The sequence below is a fragment of the Antechinus flavipes genome, chromosome 1 (assembly GCF_016432865.1).
Source record: "Antechinus flavipes isolate AdamAnt ecotype Samford, QLD, Australia chromosome 1, AdamAnt_v2, whole genome shotgun sequence".
Classification (NCBI taxonomy): domain Eukaryota; kingdom Metazoa; phylum Chordata; class Mammalia; order Dasyuromorphia; family Dasyuridae; genus Antechinus; species Antechinus flavipes.
The window spans coordinates 530,095,279-530,123,086 of record NC_067398.1 but is presented as its reverse complement, the minus strand read 5'-3'; the positions used below and the strand labels follow the sequence as shown (position 1 = coordinate 530,123,086).

The 27,808-nt window shown below is 33.2% G+C and overlaps 1 protein-coding gene across 2 annotated transcripts in view; it reads left to right on the top strand.

The window, feature by feature from the left end:
- ZNF516 (zinc finger protein 516) overlaps positions 1–27,808 on the top strand; it is a 143,921-nt gene that overhangs the window by 55,149 nt on the left and 60,964 nt on the right. For both annotated transcript variants that reach the window (XM_051970544.1, XM_051970543.1), the window contains exon 2: positions 146–2,183. In XM_051970544.1, coding sequence (XP_051826504.1) covers positions 281–2,183 — 1,903 coding nt within the window. In that variant the 5' untranslated portion in view covers positions 146–280. The remainder of the gene's footprint in view (positions 1–145; positions 2,184–27,808) is intronic.

Genomic DNA, 27,808 nt, shown 5'->3' with positions numbered 1-27,808 from the left:
CTGTTTGCTTTTTTTTTTTTTTTTTTTAAGAAATGGAATAATATTTTTGAATTAGGGGAAATTAGAGGGCTGTCCATTGAATATGAAGCATACTTACATTTGAAATTGAGTTTACATTAGTTTTCATATGCTTTTCCTTTTTCAGGTGCTTATTGCCATCCTCTATATGGTTCGCTTAGAACATGCTTGAACATAATCGTACTGGGAACATCTTTTATCTTTGGAGAGGGAAAATATCACTTGAAAAAGAAAAGATAACACAATTGCTCTTCAAAACTGCATGATCCAAAGCACAACTCTACCTGCCACTATTGGACAGAAGTTCGCCCTTTTCCCCTTCACAGCTAATGGTGCAGTAGTACAGATGGATCGCCACAGAGAGGCAGAAATGGAATTGAGAAGAGCCTCTAGTCCCAGTAAAGCAAATAAGAGCAATGAAGTGGATGGAGATAGGTCTTTGTGCCACAGCTGCTGCATCTGTGGCAAAAGCTTTCCCTTTCAGAGCTCCCTTTCACAACACATGAGAAAGCACACTGGGGAGAAGCCATACAAATGTCCTTACTGTGACCACAGAGCTTCCCAAAAAGGTAACTTGAAGATTCACATTCGGAGCCATCGTACAGGAACTCTAAGTCAAGGACATGAATCTGAGATGGGAGAGTCGCAACTTGGAGAGATGGGTGTGTCTGAGGGTCTTGATGGCTGTACTAGTCCTACTAAGAGCACCTCAGCATGCAACAAGATATTGAATGGGGCTACCCAGATGGAAAACAGCAAAATCTTGCTGAGAAGCAGCAAGAAAGATGCAGGAACTGATGCCTCTGCTGCTGAAGAGGATAAGATCTCCATGTTCCAATGTACTTTCTGCAAAACCAAGTTTGAGAGAAAGAAAGAACTTGAACAGCATATACATCAGGTCCACAAGCCATACAAATGCAGGCTGTGCAACTATATGACCTTGAGAGAGGAGACATTATTGAACCACATTGAAAAGGACCATATCACAGCTCAGATTCCAAATGGGGAGACTTATGTGGAGAATGGCAAGAATGAGCTCAGCCCTGGGGAATTTCCTTGTGAAGTATGTGGTCAGGCATTTAGTCAAACCTGGTTCCTTAAAGCTCACATGAAGAAGCACAGGGGCTCATTTGACCATGGATGCCATATTTGTGGAAGGAGATTTAAAGAGCCTTGGTTTCTCAAAAATCACATGAAATCTCATGGCCCCAAAACTGGGAACAAAAACAAACCAAAAAGTGATTTGGATCCGATAGCTACTATCAATAATGTGATTCAGGAAGAAACTATTGTGACTGGCTTGTCCCTCTATGAAGTTTGCATCAAGTGTGGGAACTTGTTTACAAACCTTGAGAGCTTAAAAGTCCATAATGCTGTACACCGCAAGGTGGAAGGGATTCGAATCCAAGACAAAACCCAAGGGTTAGTGCCTGGAAGCTTCGACCCTTCTGAAACACAGCAGTTTTTCTTACAGTGCCTGAATTTGAGACCATCTGGAGGGGGAGATAAAGTTACAAGTGGGCAGTCTGGAAAAAGAGTTGCAGAACTGGATCCTGTCAACAGTTACCAGGCTTGGCAGTTGGCCACCAAAGGAAAAGTGGCAGAACCTTCAGAATACCTGAAGTATGGAGGATGGGATGAAACCTTGGCAGATGCAGATGTCACTTATGACAAAGACAAGAGGGAGTACATCCTTGTGAGCCAGGAGAAGCGCAAGCGGGACCAAGATTCCCAGACTTCTGGCAATCCCAAGAGGAAGACTTTTTCAGGAGGGCGCTCAGATAAGTCTGGAGGTGTTCAACTAGGGGACAACTGCTTTGTAGTTCAGGGTGATACAGATTACAGACCATCTTCCCGCCAGAGTCGCCGGGCAACCCAGAATAATAAGTCAACTGAATGCTTTGAATGTGGAAAGATTTTCCGCACATACCACCAAATGGTGCTCCATTCCAGGGTACATCGAAAAGATCGTCGGACCTGCAGTGAGAGCGGGGCTACAGCACAGCGAGAGCGATATGGCTCCACCAGTGAAGGGGACTCGGGTTCTACTAGCCAGCCCAGCAGTCCTGGGTCTGCCTCGGCGCCTGAGGATTCATTGACCTCTGGGATGGGAGAGGAGGGGGCTGATGACAGCTTTGAGGAAGGAGCCCCAGAATCCTTACCAGGTAAGACCTCATATTTATTTAATGTTTTTGTTAAATCTACTCGATCTATGCATACTCTCACAAATGTATCTTGTTCTTGTTGTTGCACATTTCTCCGTTTCTTTTGATTAATTAATTTTTTTTTTTTTGTATAAATTACCCTTAGTGACACTTTTCTGCTGGTGTTCTCTTCTGGGCAACTGTAACTCTTAAGCTCAGGAAGCAGCTTCTTTCACACTTGAAAGATTCATTCCTTTCTTCTTGATATTCTCCCCTTCCTTACTACTTCCCTTCCCCACCCTTTCAACACATAATCACCATCTTTCCCTGTCCTTTCAAACTTATACAGATGCATTAAATAAAAACTTTAAACTCTTATGCAGCTATAATTAATCTCCTTGGATTAAACTAGTCCTCTGGGTTCAGTGCTTGTTAACTGGAACAGATTACTTTCCAAGTAGTAGCTAAATATTTAAAGAAGCATTGTAAACTTCTGTGGTTTAATTTGTCTACTTGCTTCTCCATCATTTTCCAATTTTAGTTAAATATTCTTCAAAAATGGAAAGTAGCATTTTAGTCATTGAACTGGATTTACTCACTTTGTCAGCTGCAACCAACAAAACATGTAATGACATTTGCCATTTAAAAAATGTGAACATACCACAATTATTATGTAGTCTGAAGTGCATTCACATTAACATGAATATTACATTTATGTTATAAATTCCATGTGGAAATAATGTTTGCATTGGCTGTGCAGAAATACAGTCTTTCAAAGAACAAGACTTTGCAATGAATGCCTTTATTATGAAGGCATATTCTATACCTAAATAGCTACAGAAATTATTTGAGAACACCATATAAGTTATGAGTACCCATTTTCTTTATCAATAAAGAACAGGAAATAGTAGTTTCTCTTAAATTAAAAAAGTAGTATTAGTATTTTATATTTTCATAGTTTACAAATTTGCATTCACATACATACTCTGTTTTGAGACACAAAAGATTTAAGCTAGTCAGGGCCAAGAACATGATTATGAGCCCCATTTTAAAGTCAGGAAAACAGAGGTAAGGCAATATGTGTATATGTACACACATATACATATGATTTATATGTGCAGATAAACATATGAAATCAGGTGCTGCATTATGATAATCTTATATAATTCCATGTGCAGATAATATATGATATTTTATATTTTCTATGTCCATTTCTTACTCTTGAATTCTGTGGTAAAGCAGAATAAGCATAATGCCTTTTGACATACAATGTTCATTCAAGGAGGTAAATCATGGCTTTTCACCCAGTTAATTGGCACTTTGAAGCTTGACCTGTTTAATCAAGGAGCTGTCAGCTGCCACTGTGCTCCCCTTCCCATAGTTTTTTGTTCAGCCTCCACCAAATACCCCCATATTTACTGACTCCTAAATTTTTTTTAAACAAAATTTTAATTTTTAAAATTAAGAACAATTTTTTTTCTCACTGTCTTCAATGAAAATACCTTCCCTGAAACTTTCTTTTCTCTTTTCACTGCACCAACCAAGCTGTTCTTAAAGCTTTATCTTAAGCAGAAGACCTATACTTTGAAAAAGGTTAGGACATCTTTCATACCTTTTAGAATATTGGCTTGTCATTGACTATTATTTTGAGAACATTAAATGATACCCTATGTCCTTTAAAGAGTTAACATACCACACCTGAATAAACACTTAATCCCCAGACAATATTTTGATCAGTCCAATTCATGACAAGCTAACTATACTTTCTTAAGTAGTAAAAGTATTAAAAGAACTGGTTTGTCTCTTTTCTTTGGCTCCTCATCATTATCAGCTATAAATTGTTTGAAAAAATGAAAAAGCTAGTGCTTTAGATTGAACAGCAGTTTTGCTCATCATCATTATAACAGGCATGACCAATACCCTTAAGGAGGAACACCAGAAACCTGGGTTTCTGGAGGTACAGTGGCAGTATCTCATTCATGCTTTGAAACTGGAGAAAGCAGCAGATTAAGCCAAGCTGAATACATAGGAGGATCTTGGAAAACAAAAGGAGTTGCCATGATTGGCATGGCTATCTTAAAATTCCACAACTTCCCTATTCAAGGACTGGAATAATTAATGGGAAGAGCATAGCTTGCAAGGAATTCTTGCACAGGGCTTAAGCTGTCAAATTAGAAATTACTTGTCAGCTCTGGGAATCCTAAATCAAAAAAGCTTGAAGAGAGGTCATTGTAGTCATTGTGGGACTGATCCTGGTCGTGAGTGATCTTATCTGTCTTTAGGTAGAAATCACAAGTTCCTAGTTTAGGGATACAAATTACTTTTGTAATACTTTTGTGGAAAGAGAGAAGGACTAAAGGAAATGAAATTCATGGTAGTGAGAAATATAGCAAATGAATTGGGTCTTGTAAATATATTAAAATTATTAGGAACTCTTTTCTGAATTGAGTTCACATGAAGACAAATTTCCTAGGTACTTCATTGGGAATTTGGTTTGTTTAAGAATATTGAATAAGAATTAAGAATTATTATCATTTGTGTCAATAAAAAATAATAGCTTAAATTTTGTATAGCACTTTGAGGTTTGCAAAATGCTTTCATTACTTAATTTCATGTGTTAGGATCCATGTTCATTGGAATTGTTTAGGACAACAAAGAAATGCATGCTACTATCTTTCAATTTTTGTTTAGTCACAGTGAGAAACTGATTCTGAGCTTTAAATGTTTTTGAGAAGTTTAATTCTTAGCTTTCGTTTTTCTCTAACAACTATAGATTTTCTTGGATTCCTTCCAATAAAGTTGAACCTAATTTTTCACAGCAGAATTGGATAAAAATGTCAGGTTAATGCTAATCTCTTAGCACTGTTTTATTTTTTACTTTGAGAGTTCACTTTATCATTTTAGAAGAAAAATTGCCATTTGGCCATTTTATACTATTAAAAAAGCCAGATGATTAATATTAGTCTGCCCAGTGGAATTTTAAATACTAGAATTTAGAAAAAGCAAATAGTTTTCACTGTAATTTGGGATTTATAGTGTTAGTGTTTTCTCCTATGAGTGATGTTTAGAGCTATTATTTGCCATTTGAAGAAGTTACACATTTCAGTTTAGCCTTTTTGTAATTTTACAGGCACCTTATGCATTTACTATAAAGTATAGAAATAAGAGGAAATAGGATATTTATCCTTTTAATCAAATAATACTATTAGCCTATCATTCATGAAATAAACTGATTAAGCTGTTTATAAAACTGAAAAGCATTATTGCCTGCTGAGTTGCCTTTTCTCACTTAAAGGGTTGACTATTTTTGCTTAATAATTGAATTTTCTTGGGTCAGGGAAACCAGAACTAGTCTTAGTGCTCTCAATTAGAGGACTTGAGGAGTATTAGATCACAGATTCATAAAGCCTCTTTGAAGCAAAGAATACTTAATACACTAATTTAACTACTATGAAAAGAGGTTGTGTGATTTGGACAAATCCTTAGAAGAAACTACTTTGTATATGAAGCTCCTAATATTTCTAGGTTTGTTTCTCAAACCCTCTTTGTGCCTTTTTTTCTTCAAAGAACATATGCTGACTTCTGAAAGTGCTCCTAATGTCACTTAACACTTTAAACATTAAAGTTATCTTTTATTAATACTCACAGCACTCCTGTGAGTTGGCTGATGAGCGCTTTTCTTGCTAGAGAAATTCAAGTCAACAAAATTTATTAAACTTGCATAAAGAAATGAAATCCCAAAGAATCACTTTTGAAAAACGGTAGCAGTGATCTTGAGGAAATTATTATTCATATCTTGTGACAACTGCCCAGAAAACCATTTTTGTGTTATATTGTTATTTTCAATCTTCAGATGTTTCTTTGACTTTTAGGTACTTAATTTTGTATTTTTCCTTGCATAAAGTTTTATCTTGCAATGTCTTAGGTTAACTTAAAAAATAATAGGTATCACTGCCTGGTACTTGAGGAAGTTTAAAAAATTAGAATGCTTCTCCCCCACCCCCCACCTTGATGACAAGTAAAGAGAACAAAAGAGGGGAAAAGCACAAAAATACCATCTCAGGGTCATCTGCGAGTTTCTTTACTCCCCATCCCTAGTCTTTTTCATATCATTCCCCATTCTGACCAGGGAAGAGGTAACCCTTTCCTGTGGCAAGGCCATCCCTCCTCTTTGTGTCCTTGAGCCTGACTTTTCTGGAAGCTTCCCCTATTTAATCACTTTTTCCCCTTGCATCTCTCTATTTACTCTATATTTCAATCTCTATATTTACTGAGTTCTTCCCAGCCACCTACAAATATGCCTAAACTTCTTTAAAAAAAAAAAAAAACAACTATACAAAAAAGAAAAACAAAAATCTTTTACTTTACTATTTCCTCAAATTTTCTTGTCTTTACAAATTAAAAAAAAAGTAATCTACACTCATTTCTTTAAAGTCATCTAAATTCTTGTTTCTAGTACAGTTTCTCACCCTAAGACTCAACCAAAACTGCTCTCTGAACTTTAAAAAAAATTTATTTTTAATTTATGAAATAAAAAAGGATTTTCATAACATAATAAAAAAGGTGATTGCATATGAAACTGCAAATCTATTATATACAACTTTCTATTCCTTTAAAATATATAATAAAGTTATCATGTAAATAATCATTTTTGCAGAAATTCTTCTCTGTGCTCTTATTTTTACTTCACTAGTTGCTCAAAGCAGTTTCAAATTTTATTCATTAATTTACTGGTTATCTTTTGAATGTAAATCTGGTTCAATTTGAGAGTATAGTTTGTGTTATAGTGCACATAGAGTTTACTGATCTCATCCAGTTTCCAGGACACAGTAATGTTCTCCAAAATAATTTTATTAAGGAAAGAAACTTAGTACTCTTTCAATCCAGTGTTGATTGGAGGGGCTGTGCCTATTTACCATTTTTACTTGAACTCACCAAGACCAGGAAGCTTAGGTGTTTTCCTTTTACATATTCCTTAGAGTTTACTTCACTTTAGAGAAGAAATATGCGTCTAAGCATCTTCTCCCCATTGTGCTGTTAGGCATGTCTTTTAATGACATCAGGCACCTGCACAGAGGAAGCTTAGAGACTTGGGACTCAAGCTTTAATGTTATTAGAATCTTAGACATTGGGTGGATTGCTGTTTATTAAATGTGTTCAGATGCTGGATTGTAAGAATCTTTTATTCTCATTAAATTACTTCACCAGTGACTCCACAGAAGAAGCTAGAACAATAATTCTGTAAAGGGAAATGTTATAAACACTGAAGAGGATAGAAAAAAAATTACTAAGATGAGACCGAGAAAAGTTCAAAATATAGGCAGGAAATAACAAAATGACAATTTAACAGAGGAAAGAAAAACACATATATCTGGAAAAAAATTAGTCTTTAACATTGATACTTTATGGGATTAAGGTACCGAAAGTATTGATGTTTAAAATGTACATAAGAGATATCAATATATAATTTATTACCTTTCTAAAGATTGAAAGCAAAATGAAAATGTCATTTCAATTCAATACCACAAATATTTATAAAGTTTTTGATTTATGTCAGACATTATGGGGGTTACAGAGAGAAAGACAAGAATAAAAGTTGCTACTTTCAAGGTACTCGTAGCCTATTAAGGCTCTTCTCTAGCTCTTTAAGGTTAAATATATCTCATTGGATAGTAGCCCTGTGAGGTAGGCATGGTGGGTGTTACTGACCCCATTTTTACAGATGAGGAAACAGATACAGTTTTAAATCTTTAACTTCAAAATTTTGCCCCAACAGGGTGATTTGCTATATGATTCTGACCAAATTACTTAACTTATTTTTTTTTTTTTTGTTCCTCATTCTGTTCATAAAAAAAGTGAATTAGACATGTTCCATTAGAAGAGAGGTTGCAGTTGAAATGTGAAAATATTTGACTGCCAGGTTGAAGTACTTTGACTGTATTTGGCAGGCAGTATGGAAAGTTGGGGGCAGGGAAATGATATAATCACAATTATGCCTTATGCAGATGAGATTCTTAGGTCACGGAATCTGGAGAGTATCTTTAAAATGATCTAGTTCTCTCATTTACAGATTTAGAAATTGAGGCTATATCCTGGCAGTAGTGTGGATAATGGATTGATTGAAAAGGCAAGGTATTAGAGGTAGGGAGACCAGATAATTTCACTGTAAATACCATTATGCCACTCTTTACTAATAATTAAAAATAATGATAGCTAACATGTATATAGCCCATCCTATACATTAGGGACTGTGCTAAGCACTTTACAAATATTAGCTTATTTGATCCTCACAGCAACCTGAGAGATTTGGGGCTATTATCCCCATTTTACAGTTGAGAAAACTGAGGGAAACAGAAGTTAAGTGTCTTGTGTAGAATCACACAGGCTACAGTCTGAGGCAGAATTTGAACTCAGGTCTTCCTGACTCCAAAAGTAGTACTTTATTGTGCCACCTTACTGACTATACTTCATGTTTGCCTGTTTTCTATTGAAAAAGCACAAACAAAAATTAAATAGTTATTTGAGAAATTCTTTCAATATCTTGGATTTGTCAAAGCAAAAGAAATAATTTACATTGTCCTATTTTCTCTCATCTCATAATGTTTTTTTGAAGTTTATTTATGCAGGGGTCCAAAGAAATTAAAGTCAAAGAGCCGTCGAGCCAGAACTAGAAATCTGGTGTCTTGACAGCATGGTTATTGCTCTTGTATCTTTTCAGGAAGTTAGAAAGATCATAGTTATTTCAGAGTAGAAGTAATAAGAAGTAAGGTTAAAGGTGCCAAATTGATGTTGGATTCTTCAGATTATTTTCTGATAGGATAATCTTTTCCTTGTTTCTTTGACTCATTGCTCCCTGTTCTATTCTATTGATGCTGGTAGTTAACTTCCCGTTTAAGTGGACACTTTAGCTCCTTTTCCACCAATTTCTAAGCTTAAAGGATGTAAGCTTGAAGCAGGTTGGGGTAATGGAAATATCACTTGTCTTAGAGGTGAAAAAAAGGTAGGCTCAAGTCCTGATTTTCTTGTATTCCTGCTATATTTGGTCAAGTTGCTTAGGGCTCTGAACTTCAGCTCCCTCTTTTGTGATATAAGGATACTAGAACATGTGTTATTCATTTTGATAGGTTGTGAAGATCCAGTAGGATAACAGACATATGAGGTGTTTTAAAAGTGTAAATTGTTATTATACTTAATAGTCTCAGCTTCAAAATACTGTTTATGACATCCAAGCCAAGGAACACTTTTTTTGAAAGTAGCATTTATTGATAGTGACTGAGAATAACAAGGATAACATCCTGAGATTTCGAGGGCTTTGCAAAGAGTGACAAGGTTGGTAAGGTGTAGAAAGAGCCTGTAGAGATTCTGAATCCTGTTTTGAAATCATCCTTGGCTGATCAGCTGGAAGAAAGACAAAAAGCAGCTGGGAATAACCAATGGTTTTGTTGAGTGCAGGTGTTGCTAAGGGACAGGGCTCTAAGTATTGAAGCTTGATGTCAGCTGGGAGTTGGCTGACAGTAGAGGGTGTGGTTAGAAAATGGCTCTGGAACGGCATAATTTAGGCTGCTGACTGAAATAGTTCATTCACAGGCTGGAAGATATGACCATTACATAGTTAACTGCCTTTTAGAGTTCACAGAGAATGTGTGTGTGTGTGTGTGTGTGTGTGTGTGTGTGTGTGTGTGTGTGTGTGATTGCTTTGCTCAAGAAAATGGTCATCTGCTTTTTTTTTTTTTTTAAACACATTTCTTCAATATGTGGAGTGCCATGTAATCAGTTCTCTATATGGATATGTGCATGCTTGCCCACACATGTGTATACATGTGAGGCTAGTGATAGTAAATAAGAATACAAAATTGAGTTAGGATTCCTCTTATAATTGTAGTGAGGAACTGTCATGAGAAATGATACATTTGCTAAAAGATGAATTTTTGCATAGTAGTGTCTGGGGGAAAAAAAAAAAAACTATAGTCATGTTCTATCAATAGCTTTACACTTAAACAGCCTGTAGCTTAATTTTTATGTTCCTAAGATATATTTTTAAAAGGATGGAAGTGCTGTAGGTATACAAAATTATATTGCAGCTGCCCTTTATATTCCATTTTAATGTTTCACTGTACGTTTATGGTATATCTCAGTAGCTTCCTTCTCAGTTTATTGAACAGGTTTCAGCATTTAGAAATCTGATTTCCCAAAGGATGTGATTTTCGCTATTTCTGACTCTGCACATCTCTGTATTATTGCCATTGTGATTCATGATAACATTCATTTGTTTTCTGGGTAATTCGTATAGTGATACCATGGAAAAGGGCAAAAATTGTGTTAAATTCATTTTTACATTTAGCTTGAATCTTTGATCCAAAGGTAATTTGGACCTTATAAAGTCATATGGTCTAAGGTCACTCAAATGTTTTCTCATAATCTTTCTGTGAGTTCTCACAATCTTTACTTCCTACAAAAGTAAGATTTTTTGGGAAACATTATAGGTAATTATGCTAGAGATTTATGAAATAAATAACTTGATAAACTTTTATTAAATGCCTACGTGTTTCGTGCTGGAATACAAAAAGAAGCAAAGAAAAAGTCCTTTCCCTCAAGGAGCTTGCAATCTAATGGAGAAGACAACATGCAAACAAATATATACAAAGTAAGATATAGACAGGATAAATAGGAAATAACAGAAATGTTAGTATTATGAAAATGAAGGCTTCCTATAAAATATGGGATTTTGAATGTGACTTAAAAGAAAGACAGGGAATTCAGTAGTTGGAATTGAAGAGAGAATATTCTAGGTATGTTACAGAAAACAAAGGGAAATACACCACCATGTTTTAAGTGAGATCCTTTGTTTTTCTTCTTGTATGGGGAAAGCATCTGTAAGTCAGTGACAAAAGTGTTGAAAGCCAGCAGGCAACTAAATGTAGTATCATTTTTTTGGTATTTATGATAAATACTATAATAAAGCTTGCATTCATTATATGAATGAGTTGGAATGAACAAAGTTCTGAATATTTGTAAAAAGGTGGAGGGGGAGTGGCATCTGTATATTGTAAAACAGGCAACTTATAAAACATTTATTTATTTTACTATGCAGGGTAAGGCCCAGCCTTTACCATTTTCACTATCCATAATGTGTCCTTTCTGAACCATAGTAGTAATACTCTTAATATATAGCCAGAGAAAATTCTCAAAAACATCCTTTTTATTTAAATCCTAGAGCCAAAGTTTTTTAAAAAGTTTTTCAGTAGTATATTATTTTTACAATTATGTGTAAAGATTGTTTTCAACATTTTTTGTAAGATTTTGAGTTCCAAATTTTCTTTTACCTTCTCTCTCTTACCTCCCTTCTCCCCAAGAGAGCAAGCAATCTATACATGTACAATCATTTAAAACACATTTCTTTATTAGTCATGTTGTGAAATAAAAATCAGGACAAAAGGGAAAAATCTTGAGAAAAAATTACCAAACAAACCAAAGGTGAAAATGTATATTTAGATGCTCATTGAGTTGCCATAGTTCTCTTTCTGGATTTGAATGGCAGGTTCTATTCCAAGTCTATTAGAATTTTCTTGGATCACTATTACTGAGAAAAGCTAAGTGTATCATAGTTGATCAAAAATAATCTTGCTGTTACTGTGTACAGTGTTCTCCTGGTTCTGCTTATTTCACTCATTTCATGTGAGTCTTTCCATGTATTTCTGAAATAAGCCTGCTCATCATTCTGATAGAACAATAATATTCTATTACATTAATATTCCATAATTTATTCAGCCATTTCCCGATTTATGGCCATCCACTCAATTTCCAATTCCTTGCCACTGTAAAAAAAAATGCTGCTACAAACATTTTTGCACATGTGATACCTTTTGCTTCTTTGTGTTTTCTTTGGGATACAGATCTAGTAGTGACACTGTTAGATCAAAGGATATGCACAGCTTTATAGTCTTTTGGGCATAGTTCCAAATTGTGGAGCCAGGATTCTTAATATTTTTTGTGTCCTGGACCCATTTGGCAATCTGGTGAGATCTATCAACCTCTTCTCAAAATAATGCTTTTAAATACATAAAAGATATGAGATTATGAATATTGCATACATTGAATAGGAAATTTATAATCTTGTTATCAAAATATTAAAAAAAAAACTTCATGGGCCCTACACTAAGAATCTCTAATCTAGAGCCTAAAGGTGTTAAAAACTATACACTTCTACATTGTGGTCTTAGCTCTGGCCATTGGTCTGCTTGGCTGAGTCCATTTGCTATATGAAATTTATGTTCATTAATAGTGAATCCTCAGCATAAATGAAAAAACTTACTGATTTTCAGTAATCTCATATTCCTCCCTCCTGTATCAGATTGACTTGGTCAGTTGATTGGATATTTTAAAGAAATCTGTTGGATGCTATTTGATTTGCATCATTTTGGGATGAATTTTCATCTTGGGAGTTTGTTATGGTGAATTATTTTATAGACTTAGACTTTCAGCTTTGAAGCACTTAAATTTTATTCAGTGAGTTTGCCCTTTTATTGTTCAGTCTTCCCTGGAATATGCTCTTAATTTTTCATTTGTTAATTTAAATATTTTCTACTTGGATGATTCCTAGATAATTTGTATTGGGATTAATCTAGGTTTGTAGATTTATGAGCAATTTCTATGCTTATGAGCTAATCCAGTGTATCCGTATTTGTTTGCATAAAGCTTGGCATATTATTCCCAATTATTTCTTTAGATTTATCTTTTACTATCCTTAATGCTATTAATGTTTGTTTCTGGATGAATGTATACAGAACAATACAGTTTTATTATTGAGACTTGTATTTTATTTTATGTATATTCTTACTTTACCAATTCGTTGAGAAATATTTAAGACCTTCTGTGTTCAAGGCACTATTATCCATTTAGATGATTTCCATTCTACTGCTTTACTCTGTTTGCAAAGAAAACCAATGATTTGAAAGAGGTTTGTCCTAGATTAGAAAGACATTTGGGCTAACTGTTCTGTGCCAGATGCATTCCAGTAAAAACATGTGTGATCTGAATATTATTCTGGTTCTTTCTGCCAAATACAGAATAATTATTTGAGCACTGAAAATGCGCTGATATCTTCCAAATGTTCTATGGTTACTGTTTCCTATTGAGTATCAGAAGTATGTTTTAAATAATGATGTCAATGGCAATAGATATGTTTGTATCCGATAACCTGGAGAATAACCAATTTAATGTCTTTAAAAAGTATGCTTACTTGGGTCTCTCATTAGTGCTAGAATGGTAAATTCCTACTCTGTGTTAAACATTGCATTAGAGAGGGAAGGAATAAAAAAGAAATACCTTAATTGTCTGAGTATGTAATGACTTTGAAGATAAAATGACTTTACTTTTCAAAGAAAAATAGCCAGTATTAAAAAAAAAATTCTATCTTATTCAATCTCAAACATTATTATCATGTATGCTACTGGTAAAAAAAAAAAAAAAAAAAAAAAAAGACCTGCCTGAAATTCTGCCAGTTGTATAGATAACCATACTATTTCAAAATGCTTCTGGGAACACAAATAGTCAGAAATGATTTTAATCAGATTGTTTTCTTAAGTCTTAGTTTATGTAAGTCTAATAAAGGAAAGACAGGGAGAAATTTTAAAAGTAATTTTTATATCTTGGGACATTTTTGATGAGGATAGGTCTGTATAAGGCACAAATATGAAGGGCCTGGGACAGTTAAAGGGATATCATGAAATGACATTTCTCCCAGGGGAGATGAGTAGAAAGGATACTAAAAATGAAAACAGTAGAGTTAGAAAGGAATTAAAAATTGATAGCCAACTTTTATTAAGGACCTATTTTGGGTAGAGCACTGTTGTAGGTGCTGGGTGAGATACAAAGATTGTAGATGAGACATACCACATTTTTTGACTAGAGATGCCTCTGCATTGCATTTTACAGTTCTTTGTGAAGAAAATATGGGGCAGATATTCATCTGCCCTTCTATATCCATTCACAGAGAGTAGATTTTTTAAAGAAAGATAAATTTATATTGATAACTTTTATGTCATTCATTTTCCTTAAGATATATCCTCCTTGTGCAGCAAAATAACTGTTTGGACATGTATACATATATAGTATTTAACATATACTTTAACATATTTAACATGTATTGGTCTACCTGCCATCTAGGGGAGGGGTGGAGGGAAGGAGGGGAAAAAATTGGAATAAAAGGTTTTGGCAATTGTCAGTGCTAAAAAATTACCCATACATATAACTTGTAAATAAAAAAAACTATAAAAAAAAGATATATCCTCCTTGGGGCAGTTAGGTGGAATAGTAGATAGAACACCAGCCCTGAAGTCAGGAGGACTTGAGTTCAAATTTGGACTTAGACATTTAATACTTCCTAGCTGTGTGACCCTGGGCAAGTCACTTAACCCCAATTGCCTCAGAAGGGGGGGGGGAAATATATATATATATATATATATATATATATATATATATATATATATATATATATATATATATATATATATATATATATCCTCCTTAGGATATCTCCCTTAACTTCCTAGAGAAACAACTCCTATGTAAAAGAAAGAAGAAAGAGAAAAAAAGTTCAGCAGAACACACATCAGGAAATATTTGATGCTATTTATAATGTTTGATACCCATAGTCACGCACTTCTGTGAAGAAAATAATCTTCTCATATCTCTTATTTGACAAATTCCAATTCAGTTCTTGTATTGTTTCTTCCATTTACATTGTTGTTAATACACCCCCCCCCCCCACACACACACATTATTTTCCTGGTTCTGCTTATTCATTTTGCATCAATAAATCTTCCCATGGTTCATTGTATTTATGGTAGTCATTATTTCTTATAGTATAATACTCTTTCATTATATTTTTAGACAGTTACTTGTTTAGCCATTCCTTCATTAATGGGCATATAATTTGTTCAAAATGGTTTACCACTACAGGAAGTGCTGCTGTAAATATTTTGCTGTATGTATGGGACTTTTCTTTTCTTTTCTTTCTTTCTTTTTTTTTTAATCACTGATTTCCTTGGACTAAAGCCTAGAAGTAGAATCTGTGGGGCAAAGGAGAGGGACGTTTTAGTAACTTTCCTCATATAATTCTAAAATGGTTTTCTAGAATGCTTAGACAAATTCAACTATCTTTGAATAGTGTATTAGTGGAACCGACTTTCCACAACTCTTTGAGTGTTGACCCTTTTATTATCTTTATCACTTTGCTGGGTGTAAGGTAAAGCCCAGAGTTGTTTTGATTTATAAAGAATAACAGAAATGATAGTAATAGTAATCATAGCTACAATTTATATAATGCTTCAAAGTTTATAAAAACTTTTACATGCTAATTGCATTTGATCCTCAAAATTACTCTATGAGGAGGTGCTAGAATATTATTCCCATTTTACAGAGGGGGAAACTGAGGCTAGAAGGGATTAAGTAACAGCTATTCAATGTCTGAAGTAGGATTTGAATTCAAGTCTTCTTGCTTCCAAGTCCAGTGCTTACCATACTATCCTGCTGCCTCTACTTGTCTTCTCATTAGTGACTTGAAGTGTTTTTTTAATATGTTTGTTAAATATTTTGCAATTCTGATTGTTCATTAAAAAAATTCAAGCCCTATGATGGACTTTTTTAAAAGTATTTTTCTTCTACCAAAAGAATGATTGCCTTACATTAGGATATATGGGAAGGAAACATAATTCCTGTTCCCATGCCTTTAAAATTTAATTAAGGGAAAGACCAAACATTAAATGTTATGAATAATTCATAATGTTAATATATGTGAATGAATATATGTGAATGAAAATTAATAAAATAAATCAGAAAAGATAACTTATAATGTCTACATATGATAAAGTTTAAGTCAATATAATAATGATAGCTTATTTAAACAGTGCTTTAAGGTTGGCTAAAGACTTTACAGGTATTATCTTACTTGACTATCATACTTAAAGCAACTCTCTTACTTAGGTATTATTATTGTCATTTTATAGATGAAGAAAACTGAGAATGTCTTCAAACTATTATGTTTATATCTTGTTTGTAGTTCTTTGCTTGTTGCTTTCTCCCTTAGATTGTAAACTTCTTGGGAGAAGAGAATTCTGTTTTCACTGTTTCTAGTACAGTGTCTAGCATAGTGACTGATACATAATCAGATACTCAAGAAATGCTTGTTCACATGACTTAGGATGGAGCAGTTGTGAGTTGACCATGGTCAGTCACTGTTAGTAAAGATTAAATGAGCATAAGATAATATATTGATAAATTGTGATTTTTTTATTTGTCCATGTCATAAATTTATAGAATTTTCCCCTAATAAAGTAGTAAAGCTTTAAAATTTAAACTGTTTTGGTGTAGGTTAAAACCTTGAATTGATCAGCTAAAAAGCCTGTTTGACAGTGAAATTAGGGTTGCCTTTTACATCTGAGCCTCAATTATATTTCATTGACAATGATTTAATGATTCCCAAATGATTGGTGTTAAGTGAATTGTGGTCAATATTTTGATATCAAAAGAGAAATAGTTACTGGCTTTATATATTTTCATTTTTTAAGATATGTATCAGGCAGTGATAGAAATACTGGGATGAAGGAAGAATTATTATGGGAAACTTATAATTGCTCTTTCAAAACTAAGAAATATGGTACTCTAGGAATATGTTTGAAAGCCAAATATAAAATTCTAAAGACTATTTCCTATTCTAGTAATTCATTGTGTATACTTGGTCATCTATAGTGAAACCTGAAAAAATAAATAAAAACTTTGAAAGCCAATTTAATATATTTTGTGAGAAATGCTCTTTTAACGATTCTACTCATCAAGCTTTAATAAAGATCATGTGTTAAAAAAATTTTCATAGATTTGAATGAACTATTAATGTCAAATTTTTATGACATGATTTTTGCTATGTTATTATTTGGGGAAAATATCTATCCTTTTAGTAACAAAAACAATTGGAGAAATGGGAGGGGTGAAGAGGCAGAAGGGCTAGTGAAAAGGAGATCTTAAAAATACTTTGAATGATAGAGACTGATTTAAAAGTTGGTAATAAAGAGGCATGATATTTATAAATGTATAGGCCTGCCTCCAACATTATGTATATATTAAATTCCTTGATATTTGAAGGATAAGCACAATGATATTCTCTATTCTCTCTACTGGGATCAGAATGTTTTAGTTTATGTTTACGAGTTAAAGCCCCTATTTGTGGATGATCATTAATGCTAATGAGTGTAAGTAAATATCTTCTGGATCTTAAATTGAATCATTCTGAAGTATCTATAGATCTAACCATGATTTTATTGTCATTATTTACTTATGTTTTTGTTTTAGATGTTTAATTCAGTTGACTAAATCTATTTTTCTCAGATTTTTTTGTGTGATCCACATTATATAAGACATGTTGAGTGAAAGGAAGAAGTATGCTTTTTCACTATCCTCTGGGACCATCATGCAACCATCCACTTTTCTACATAAATGTCCATATCTTTCACTCTTAATTTACATTAGACTATACACATGTGTATATATAGATGTGTCTACACATGAATGTTTCTCAGTTGATTTTCTAAGCAGATAATGTTTACAATTATGCAACTCACTGAGAGAACCTATTGTGTATATTTGTTGGAAAAGACATTTTATTTGGGAGAATAATTGTTCAGTCATTTTCAGTTGTGTCCAATTCTTTGTGATTTCATTCAGATTTTTCTTGGCAAAAATTGTGCAGTGGTTTGCCATTTCCTTCTCTAGCTCATTTTACAGATGAGGAAATTGAGACAAACAGAGTCAAGTGATTTGCCCAGAGTCTCATAGCTAGTACCTGAGGCCAGATTTGAACTCAGAAAGATGATGTCCATTATGGTATACTACACTGAGTCACCTCGATGCCTCATGGGAAAATGGAATGGATTTTTAGAGGCTTCTTATACAAGGTATCTTCTATATGTGTAGAAGAGTGCATATGATAGAGTGAGGAGAGTATTTCTGGAGTCAAGAAAGATTTAAGTTCATTTCTTTTATCAGAAACTTAATAATTTTGTAACCTTGAGCTTAAAACTAGGTCTCTTTGAAAATGTAGTTGTTGTAGTGTAAAATGTTCTCTTGCCTCTGTTCCCTTCGCTCTGAATCACTTCATAACAGTCTCAGTTTTCTTTGAAAACATTTCTTTTTTTCTTACAACACAATAACATTCTATTGCATTCATATAGCCTACTTTCTTTAGCCTTTTTCCAGTTAATGAGCACTTCCCTAATTTCTTCTTTGCTTTATTATTGTATGAGTCCCTATCTGCTTGCTTTTTATCTCAAACTTTAAGTTTCAGTTTTTTCATCTGTAGAATGGGACTATAATAACATCTCACGGGGCTGTTGAGCAACAAATAAGATAATGCATATACAATGCTTGGCAAACTTTAAAGTGATAACTGTATCATTTTAAGATTTGCCAACCACTTAATATATCTTTTCTCATTTGATATTGGTTCTCCTTTTCCTCTTTCTCTCTCCTCTCCTCCTTCAATGATCTTTTGCGTTTTATTTCACCCAACATATGCTTGCCCAAGGTATTTAAAATTGCCATGATTTCCAGCAGAGTCCAGAATGAAGGATCCTCTGGTCTTTCTCCAAACTTTTCTATTAGTAAATGAGATTGTAATAATTGGATTAAATCTTGGAGTAGAATGATTCCTAAGTGAAATCCATAATAATTAGAAAGAGATTAGTTTTCTTGATAAAATTGCTTATTCCCAGATTTTAATATGCAGCTGGACAGACAACTCATTGATTTTCATCCCTCAGTATATTTTTTATATTTTTCATATCCTCCTGATGGGTAATGAAGTAGTTCTAGAGTTTAGGAGTAGTGCTACATAACTAATTTGGGGTAGAGAAATGAGACATGATCATTAGGTGGTACATTTGTCCAACGTTTTCTTCTAATTCTGAATTGAATTTAGTACATAGAACTTTTCCCCATTACTCGCAATGAAAATGAAATATATTAAACAAATAGATCTGAAAATAAAAATCTGTTGCAAACCATTATTTTGGAATTCTTTATTGTGTTTTCAAACTACTGAAGAATTACTGACATGTACTCCATTAGCTGTAGCTGCCACAGAGCAGTTCTAAAATCCCTTCCAAATTGAAGTCCTTCCTATTCTCCCTTCGACCCCCACCCCATGCCAACAGAATATGCAAACACAGATTTCAAATTTATTTTAAGAGATGGGTCTATAATTGAAATAGAAGACTTTCTTAAACCTGGTGTTACTTTGAGATAAGGCATTCATGAGTCAGCTGAAGGCTCCAACTCCACCCGACTGCATTTCAGAGGTGTGTGTTATCTCATAACAACATATGTCTTACCATGCGTTATTGCTTAAATGGCATTTGAGGCAAGGTGCTGTCAGTGAAAATTAAGTAAGTAGTAGTGAGAAAAATGCAAGAAAATCTTTGTGCTGTTTTTCCATTCTCAGAGGGACTTCTTGAACTTAAAGTTTAAAAAGTAACTTTCTCTTTCCCAGTTTATGAAAAAGCTTTGAATTTGTATTTAGAAGAAAAAAAGATTGGGAGGCAAGCATATTTATTGTCATTTGAAAAGACTGAATGTAGATTATGTCCTTGGAATCATGTCCTGATAAACCATTTGAAGGAATTTACTAAATATGGGCATGGTACTGAGTGGTACAATTATGCAGTTCCCCAAATATAATACTCAGCAAATGAAATATTTTGGTGGGATACACTTTTTTGTGAAGAAAGTGCAAGCAAAAGTGTCTCTATAAAAACATTAGGTGGTAAGAAGATTAAATATTTAGAGTTGTAGAACTGTGTAGTACTTGGAGAGGATATTCTGGTTTTTTTTTTTTTTTTTTTTTTTTTTGGCAAAATTAAACGTAGTGACAGACACATCTACTCTTGTCCTTAGAGACTCATCTCAGCCACCACCTCTTACTTTTGAGAAACTTTCACAGGTTCCCCCACTTATTGGTGGTCTTTCCTTTTTCAGGTCATATTCTGCTTTTTTTGTCTCCATAAAATGTGCACTCCTCTCTCCCCAAAGACAGACAGAAAGACACACACACACACACACACACACACACACACACAGAGTGGGAACTATATATCATTTCAGACAAGCAGGATGGTATAGTGGATTAAAAGAGCTACCCTTGGAATGAAGTGAGTTCAAGTTTTTCTACTGACACTTCATTTCTATATAACTCTAGGCGATTCTCTAGCTCCAGGCAATTGTGACTGTGAGCTCCAGAAAAGGTGTTGGCCTTTGTTGGAGAAAGTTCTTTACTGGGGGATGGATGACATAAAGGATCTGGTCTCTATTGCCTGGCTTCAGTGATTACTACTTCCTTGGAAATAAATGCTCACTAAATCAAATTGAATTATTATCAAATTATTATCAAAATGAATAGAAAAGGACATTGGTTTATGTTATTTATGCATTCTAATATTTCATATTAGAATTATATAGCTTATCTTCTGGAATTTCTTTCTAATATCTAGTCTTTACTAACTATAATGTAAGTCTGTTTTTTGCTTTTCCTGCTTTGGGAGAAATGGAAAATTGCTGCTCATAATTTTCATATATGTATGCATGAAGACTGTCATTAAATCATCCCTGATCCCACTCAGCATTCTTTTCTCCTGAATGAATATCCTTATTTTGGGAATCTTCTTCCAAAAGGACTGTTTACTTAATTTTTAAATTCTTTGATTGTTCTCTTGTCACCCACCTTGCTTAAATATGGGGTGATAGATGTGATACTCTAAAAACGTCTTATTAATGTAAAACAGAATATTAACTTATAATTTATTTTCACAATAATATGTTATTTTAATGAAAACCATTGCTTTTTTGAAACTTATTTAGTTTATTTTAAGTCAAGTTTTTCTTTGACGTGGGTAAGTTTTTTGGTAATTTCTTTTCATTGATAACCACCCATTATCCAAGTTCTCATGATAATTTTGAATTATAAGCTGCTACCCAACTTGTAATCATTAGCAAATGATTTCATATGAATATGGCAAATTTAGTGATTGTATCCACATCTGCACAATATATGTACGTGTATTTGTGTTGCATGCATGCATACACACATAAATGCATACGTAATTGCACATGCATTAATGACACACATATTTAAAATATATAAGGTGTTCCAAAATATGAGTTCAATCAATTTTAATAGATGTACTTGTGTTCACATTGATGGCAAGCTGCACAATGATAATTAAGTTTCACAAAGGTGGACCCTGACACAAGGAGAACACTGATACTAGTTATGCAGTGTATACACACACACACACACACACACACACACACACACACGTATTACCATGAGCATAAAGGTATTTTAAAAAAGAATCAAAATCTAGTATATACTAATTGATCTTTTGATTAACATTTTATAAGAAAACAAACCTTTTCTAAATCAGTATAACTGAATAAGTGGACTTACTATGCCAAAAATGATTTTCCAGTTGAAATAAGACCCTCCCATTGTAAGCTAATTTGGAGGCAGTCCTGCTGGTCAGCTCTGGCTACTAGAACATGACTAAGACAAAGGTTGCCCAGTACAAGTAAATTTGGAAAATTTCAAGTTAGCTTCTATTAACCTATATTCCAACTACCATCCTCCTTATGTTTGGAGTGCATATAGGGGTGTGCTGGTCAATGCTACACTTTTGGGTTTAATCTGCATTATTAACATATTTATTTATTTATTAACATTTTCTCACCATTTTCTCATGTCTAAGCAATCAAACAGAATGATAAGTCAAGCCCTGATAAATACTTAAGTATTTGGTAATTTCCAAGTATAAATGTTCACAGTGCAAATTTACTGATCAACTCTAGTGAGCTTGCTCTCCGTTAATTCTAGACGGAATAGTTCAGCCTTCTTAGGATTTGGAGTTACGAGATCATAGTTCCAATGTTGTTTCAGTCACTAATTATCTTTGTTACTTTGGACTAACTTCTCTTGTCCTCATCATTCTCAGCTGTTTAATGAAGTGGCTGGACTAGATCATGAAGTAGAAATAGTCATGATCCTGAGTGGCAGGACTAAGTTTGGATTCTTGCTGTATCACTTAATACCTGATTAGGCAAGTCATTTAAGCATTCTGAACCTCAGTTTCCTCATTTACAGATGAATTGGTTTTTATAAGATTTCGAATATTTTCCCCATTTTTGAGAATTTCATCCTAAGATTTCTTTAGTTATTTCCATTAATAACACCTGTGAGGAAAAAAAAAAAAGACTCATAGGGTTAACTACTTCCTTTCTTCCCTCTCAGGGAATATGGATTCTCTTTTCCTCATTCTCTGTTAACAATTGCGTAAATTCCATGTCAGGAAATCTTTCTCATTTTATATACATCTTCCTTACCGTTTTTCCCCTCTCCCTTCTCAATTGGAAATTTTTCCTCTCCCTTTCTTTTTCTCATTTTTTGTTTGTGACCCAATAAACAACACTAATTATAACTTGTAAAAATTAAGATCCTATTACATTTGTCAAGGGAAAGGAAAAACCCAAACTTTGAAGTAAAAATTAGATTCACTTTTTTCAAATTATCACTAATTTAAAACCTTTAAAACAGTTTTATAGTATCACATTTTGGATCCCTCCCAAAAGAATTCCTTTGAATTTCTTATTTTTTAAATTAAAAATCAGCAGAATTCCTGATAAAGAAAAAAATTAAAATAAATTTTAATGCTTTTCACTTTTGTTTAATCACAAAAATGGCAACAATATTTGTAAATTTTGTCAAATATATATGGCATTGTTATAGGTAAGATAGTTTTTTTTTTTTTTTTTTTTCTGAGCTGTCATGGAAACTTAAACTCTATTTGTGAAATCATTTTTTTTCCCCCTCTGGGAATGTGTAGTTTGAATGCCAAGAAAGTAATTTAAGACTGAATTTTTGGAATATAATCCATTCCTAAGTTGGAGACTACCTGTACTTTAAAGTAGATTTAAAAAAAATAATAATTCAATGTAAACCAAAGTAGAAAAATAAACTCCTCTCTCTCCTTCCAAAGATTTTATTTTGGAAATTGAGAATTTTGTGTCATGAATGCCTGTTGTATGTGCTATGTATGTCAAGTTAAGTGATAAGTTGTGAGTATTTTCCAAAGGAATCAGTGTATGCCTCAACTAAGAAATGCTGAGAGAAAATGATACTAGAGGTCTTAAGAAAATTGCTATTTTATGCATTTCAATAGAATAGATGAAAAATTAGTCAAATTAAACTTTTGTCTAAATTTCTAATGCATTTCACAAGTCAGCTATGTATAGTTACTCTTACTGCATTGAAGCATAATTGAGAATTAGAAAGCAAACAAAAATTAAATGTTAACACATTATAAAAACTGATGTATTTTGTTAACATGAACTCCTCAAACCTCACTCTGAGCTTTGTGGCTGTTAATTTCACACACAAGTCGAATCAACCTAGTTTTGTGGTTCTCCAGCCTAATAGTACATTACAGGAAAGAAGTCAGACGTTGAAAGGGGCTACTAAAGGTAGGTACAGTGACTCCATTGAAATGTAATAGGTGAAAATAAAAAGATGAGTAATGGGAACAAGAAGGGAAGAAACAGGAAAACTATAAAAAGTCATTGACTCATGACTTGAAAGATGCTAGTGTGGGGTCAGCCTACCTAAGGGGAATTGCTATATTGTGATGTTCATAAAGATGATTCCTAGTCAAGGAGAAAAAGCCAAATTATTTTCAGTAGCTTTTGTTTCTCAACCAAGATGTTTTGTTTAAGAATGTTAGATGTATTTTCATTAAAATGATTAAAACAAATAGATTTGTGGCTGAAAGGGGTGAATTCTTAGCTATTTTGAAAATTAGGTATTCTTTCTAGATGATTTTTTTTGGGGGAAAATTCCCGACCGATGAGATTTTAGATTTAAATCCTGTTATTACACACACACACACACACACACACACACACACACACACACAAATGTATATATTCATATACATATACTCATAAATGTGTATATTCATACACTCATCCATCCATGCATAGATATGTATATTTACATATATATATATATATATATATAAACACATATGTACATGTATATTCTCTCTCTATAAAATTTTAGGTAACATTTTTTCCCTAATGAGTACTTTTATTTTAAATGACATTTTTATTCTGGGATTTTCTATCATCTTTTAAGTGAGGAACATCTTTTCCAATTCTGCCAATGTGCTACATTATTTTCTTGTTTTAGTTCCAAAATTAATATTTAAAATTTCCATTGCTCTATTTTTGTTCTTTTCTAAAGATATTCTAGTTTTTAATATAAAATGTACATTAATGATACTTTTAAGTTATTAAACATGTATTTAGTTTACATATTTCTTGCTTTTCCTTTTTTTTAAAAATGTAGATTCCTTTGTATGTAAACAGAATCTTTTTTCTTGTGTTACTCTTACTGTTTCCTGTCTTAATTCAAGGTTTATTGAAGTAAGTGGTTCTAATTATTCCAGCCAAAGATTGTGAGCCAACTTTTTCTTCTTATTAATTAATAGGTATGTATCTTCTGTTAACATTGTGGAAAAATTTACGTCTTTTAGTCTAGCAATAAATGTAACTGGGGCTTCAGGAAGTGTTGGGAAAGAGAATTTAAAAATGCATTATTTAACTCACACACATTTTAGATTACAACAAATAAGTTGGATTGATTTTAATTTAAGAGTTTAAAGATGTTTGCCTGCTAGTTTAAGACAACCTTGTAATCCCATATCCAGCAAAGATGTGTTTTTTTCCTAACATAAGAGTATACTGTTGTCATATTACTTGGATATTTAAATATTACTGTTTTGTTGTTAGAGATGCATGGTATTTTGAAACGGATACAGAATTCCATTGACAACAGGGACTCAGAAACAGTTATTATACACAAAGACTTTTTCATGCAGTTATTTTTTTTCTAAAGTACAAACTTATCAGGTTAATAGAATTAATTTCAACAGAAAAGGAAGAAAAATCTTTTCAAGCTTCAGTGATTCTAGACTTTACTAGCAAAAAAAACCTGAGATATAAATTGCTGATTTAGCATGTTTCTATGAAAGATTATTATGGATGATGTATTTAAAGAAAGCATGTTTTTTAAACCTTGATTATGCATACATTTCATATATTTCACAAAATGTCTTTTAGAAATATTGATGTGCTTTATGCAGTGATTCTTGACAAGGACAAAGGTTAATCAAATCTCCAAATTTGCTTAAAAGCAAAATTATTTCTAGATTTTAAAATGTCTCAAGATATCTTGGAAGTGTCAGATATTCTTGGCTTCCAAATTTTCATTGGTTAGTTCAGTGTTGAAAGAGCAGTGAGCAGTCAGTCTAGAATTAAAACATTCAAGACCAAAACTATTCTCAAACCTCTTTCTTGCCTTTTCCTGGGATAGGCAGATATTGTGCTTTGAAGTTGAGAATAAGGGGGTAGATGAACCATTCAGTAGTTATTTCAGAGCTAGAGCATTCAAAGTTCAAAGGCATCTCACTGAAACCATTTGCCAAGTTCCATTTCAAAACTTTACAGCACCCCTCAAATGGTTGCAAGCTGAGAGAATTACTGTGAAAATCTGTTTATGTCTCAGTATCTTAGATCTTCTTAACCATGTATTCTTTAAGTTAATTTATGGATGTTGATTGTCTGTTTGCCAAATATAGGAGCAGCTAAATGTTTCTGTATTTTTTTCTTTTTTTGTCTTTATTAACACATGACTGCTGTTTGTGATTAAGCCACATTTTCAAAGAGAAAATGTACAAACACAGTGTACAGCTTTGAAAAACATCAAGATTTTCAAAATTCATATTTCCCATGATAGTGCAATAATTAAGTTCCTTCAAAATCATATTTCAAAAAAAGGTTTTCTGATGCATCCCAAATTAAACAAGTGAGTTAAGATATGGGATTATCATGTGGGAGATTAGTATAGGTGCATAATATACACATGTATACATATTAATAAGTCTACTTTTTTGTTAATTGATAATGTATCTATTGATAATGTGTGATGCTACTTTAAAGTGTTGAATTTCTTGGAGTTAGTGCAAATGTTGTATTTGTTACTTTTTTTTAACCTAACACTTGGCCATGTGTTAAAATTTAAATAAATCCCTCCAAGTTAAAATGGGCTAAATGATTGACTGAAAACATTTTATTTGGCATTAACAGGAGGAAAATAAAGCAACCCAAACATTCTTTGTAACAGTAAGTTTAAAAACACCCAACAGGTCATGATTCTAAATATATTGTATTTTAAAAATACAAAATATAAAAATAAAAGTTAAGTTTCACAGCGCTCTTCTCCTACTGAAAAAATGCAAGAGGGAACTTTATCTTTTGGTGCAAGCTAGATCATTTATTACCTGCTCCCCCCACTTCCCCAACCAGTAGTTTCTCTTTGCACTGTTAGCCCTTTGATAGCAAAAAAACTGTAGTAGTCTCCCAAGTATTGAGCTTTTGTTACTTTCACAGTATATTTTTCTGAGTGATTTTTCATTACCAAGTTAACATTTTTCTTGCCTGAAACCTTCCAAACCTTTTCAGTGAGATTTAGTGATTAAATATGCTATGCAAAAGTCTATCCTTCACTCACCATGACCAGTGAGCCTTTATGAGTATTGAAAATATATAATTACAGTTAACTTGGTGAATTCATTTGTTAATATAAAATTTCTAATGTTTCTTTACATATACTAAATCATTTTCAAAATGACTTAATTTGCATGTAGCAATCACACAATATTTCACTGCAAGTAGGAGATATTGAAGATGTTGGTCATGATGCTTTAGGTTTTTGCAACAGGATACCATAGCTGCAAAGCAAACTCTCTTTAGCACCTAACAGTTGGAACTCTGAATTTGAAGTACAAACTTTGAAATGAACTTTGTATTCAGGGCAAGGACTTGTTTTACATAAGAAAGACCACAGTGTTCCTAGAGTCAAATAAATTATGTAGCTTATTCTTAGTACAAAAAGAGATAAAACAAGTTTCCCAAGAAGGGAATACAGAAGCACTCTCCTGTGGTCAGGTGAAGATTAGATAGATCAAAAGGACAAGAAGTGAATCTTTTAGTTTTAGACTATTGAGAACAGCCCTCAGACTTTTTATTTCATTGAGGCATTATTCTGACATCATAAACCACAAAGGCAAAGCCCAGGAGCATCAGCCTTGGTGAATGCTAGATGAAATTACACCCCTTTGTGATAGTACTCTATTACTTTTCTTTAAAGCTGGATACGGTCTCTTTTTAGCATAGCAACCATGAACTGTATATATATTTACTTATATTAGAAGGTGATGGCTCAGAGAAGTGCTTTTAGTGGTTAGAAAATTGATGTTTAGTGAAGTGAGTTTGGTGCCAGTGTCAAAGCCAAGTTTGCTATTACTGTCATCAAAGTTAAATAACCATCAGCTGGATATGTTGACCAGGTAATAAATGCACTCCAAGTACTCATATGGTAGAATTGCTGTTACATTTCTCTTCTTTAACAATTCCATATAGCTTTAGAATTTTCTTTTCTATAATTTGATTCACAACATCTTAGACCAGTCTGATGGGGCATTTGATTTTAT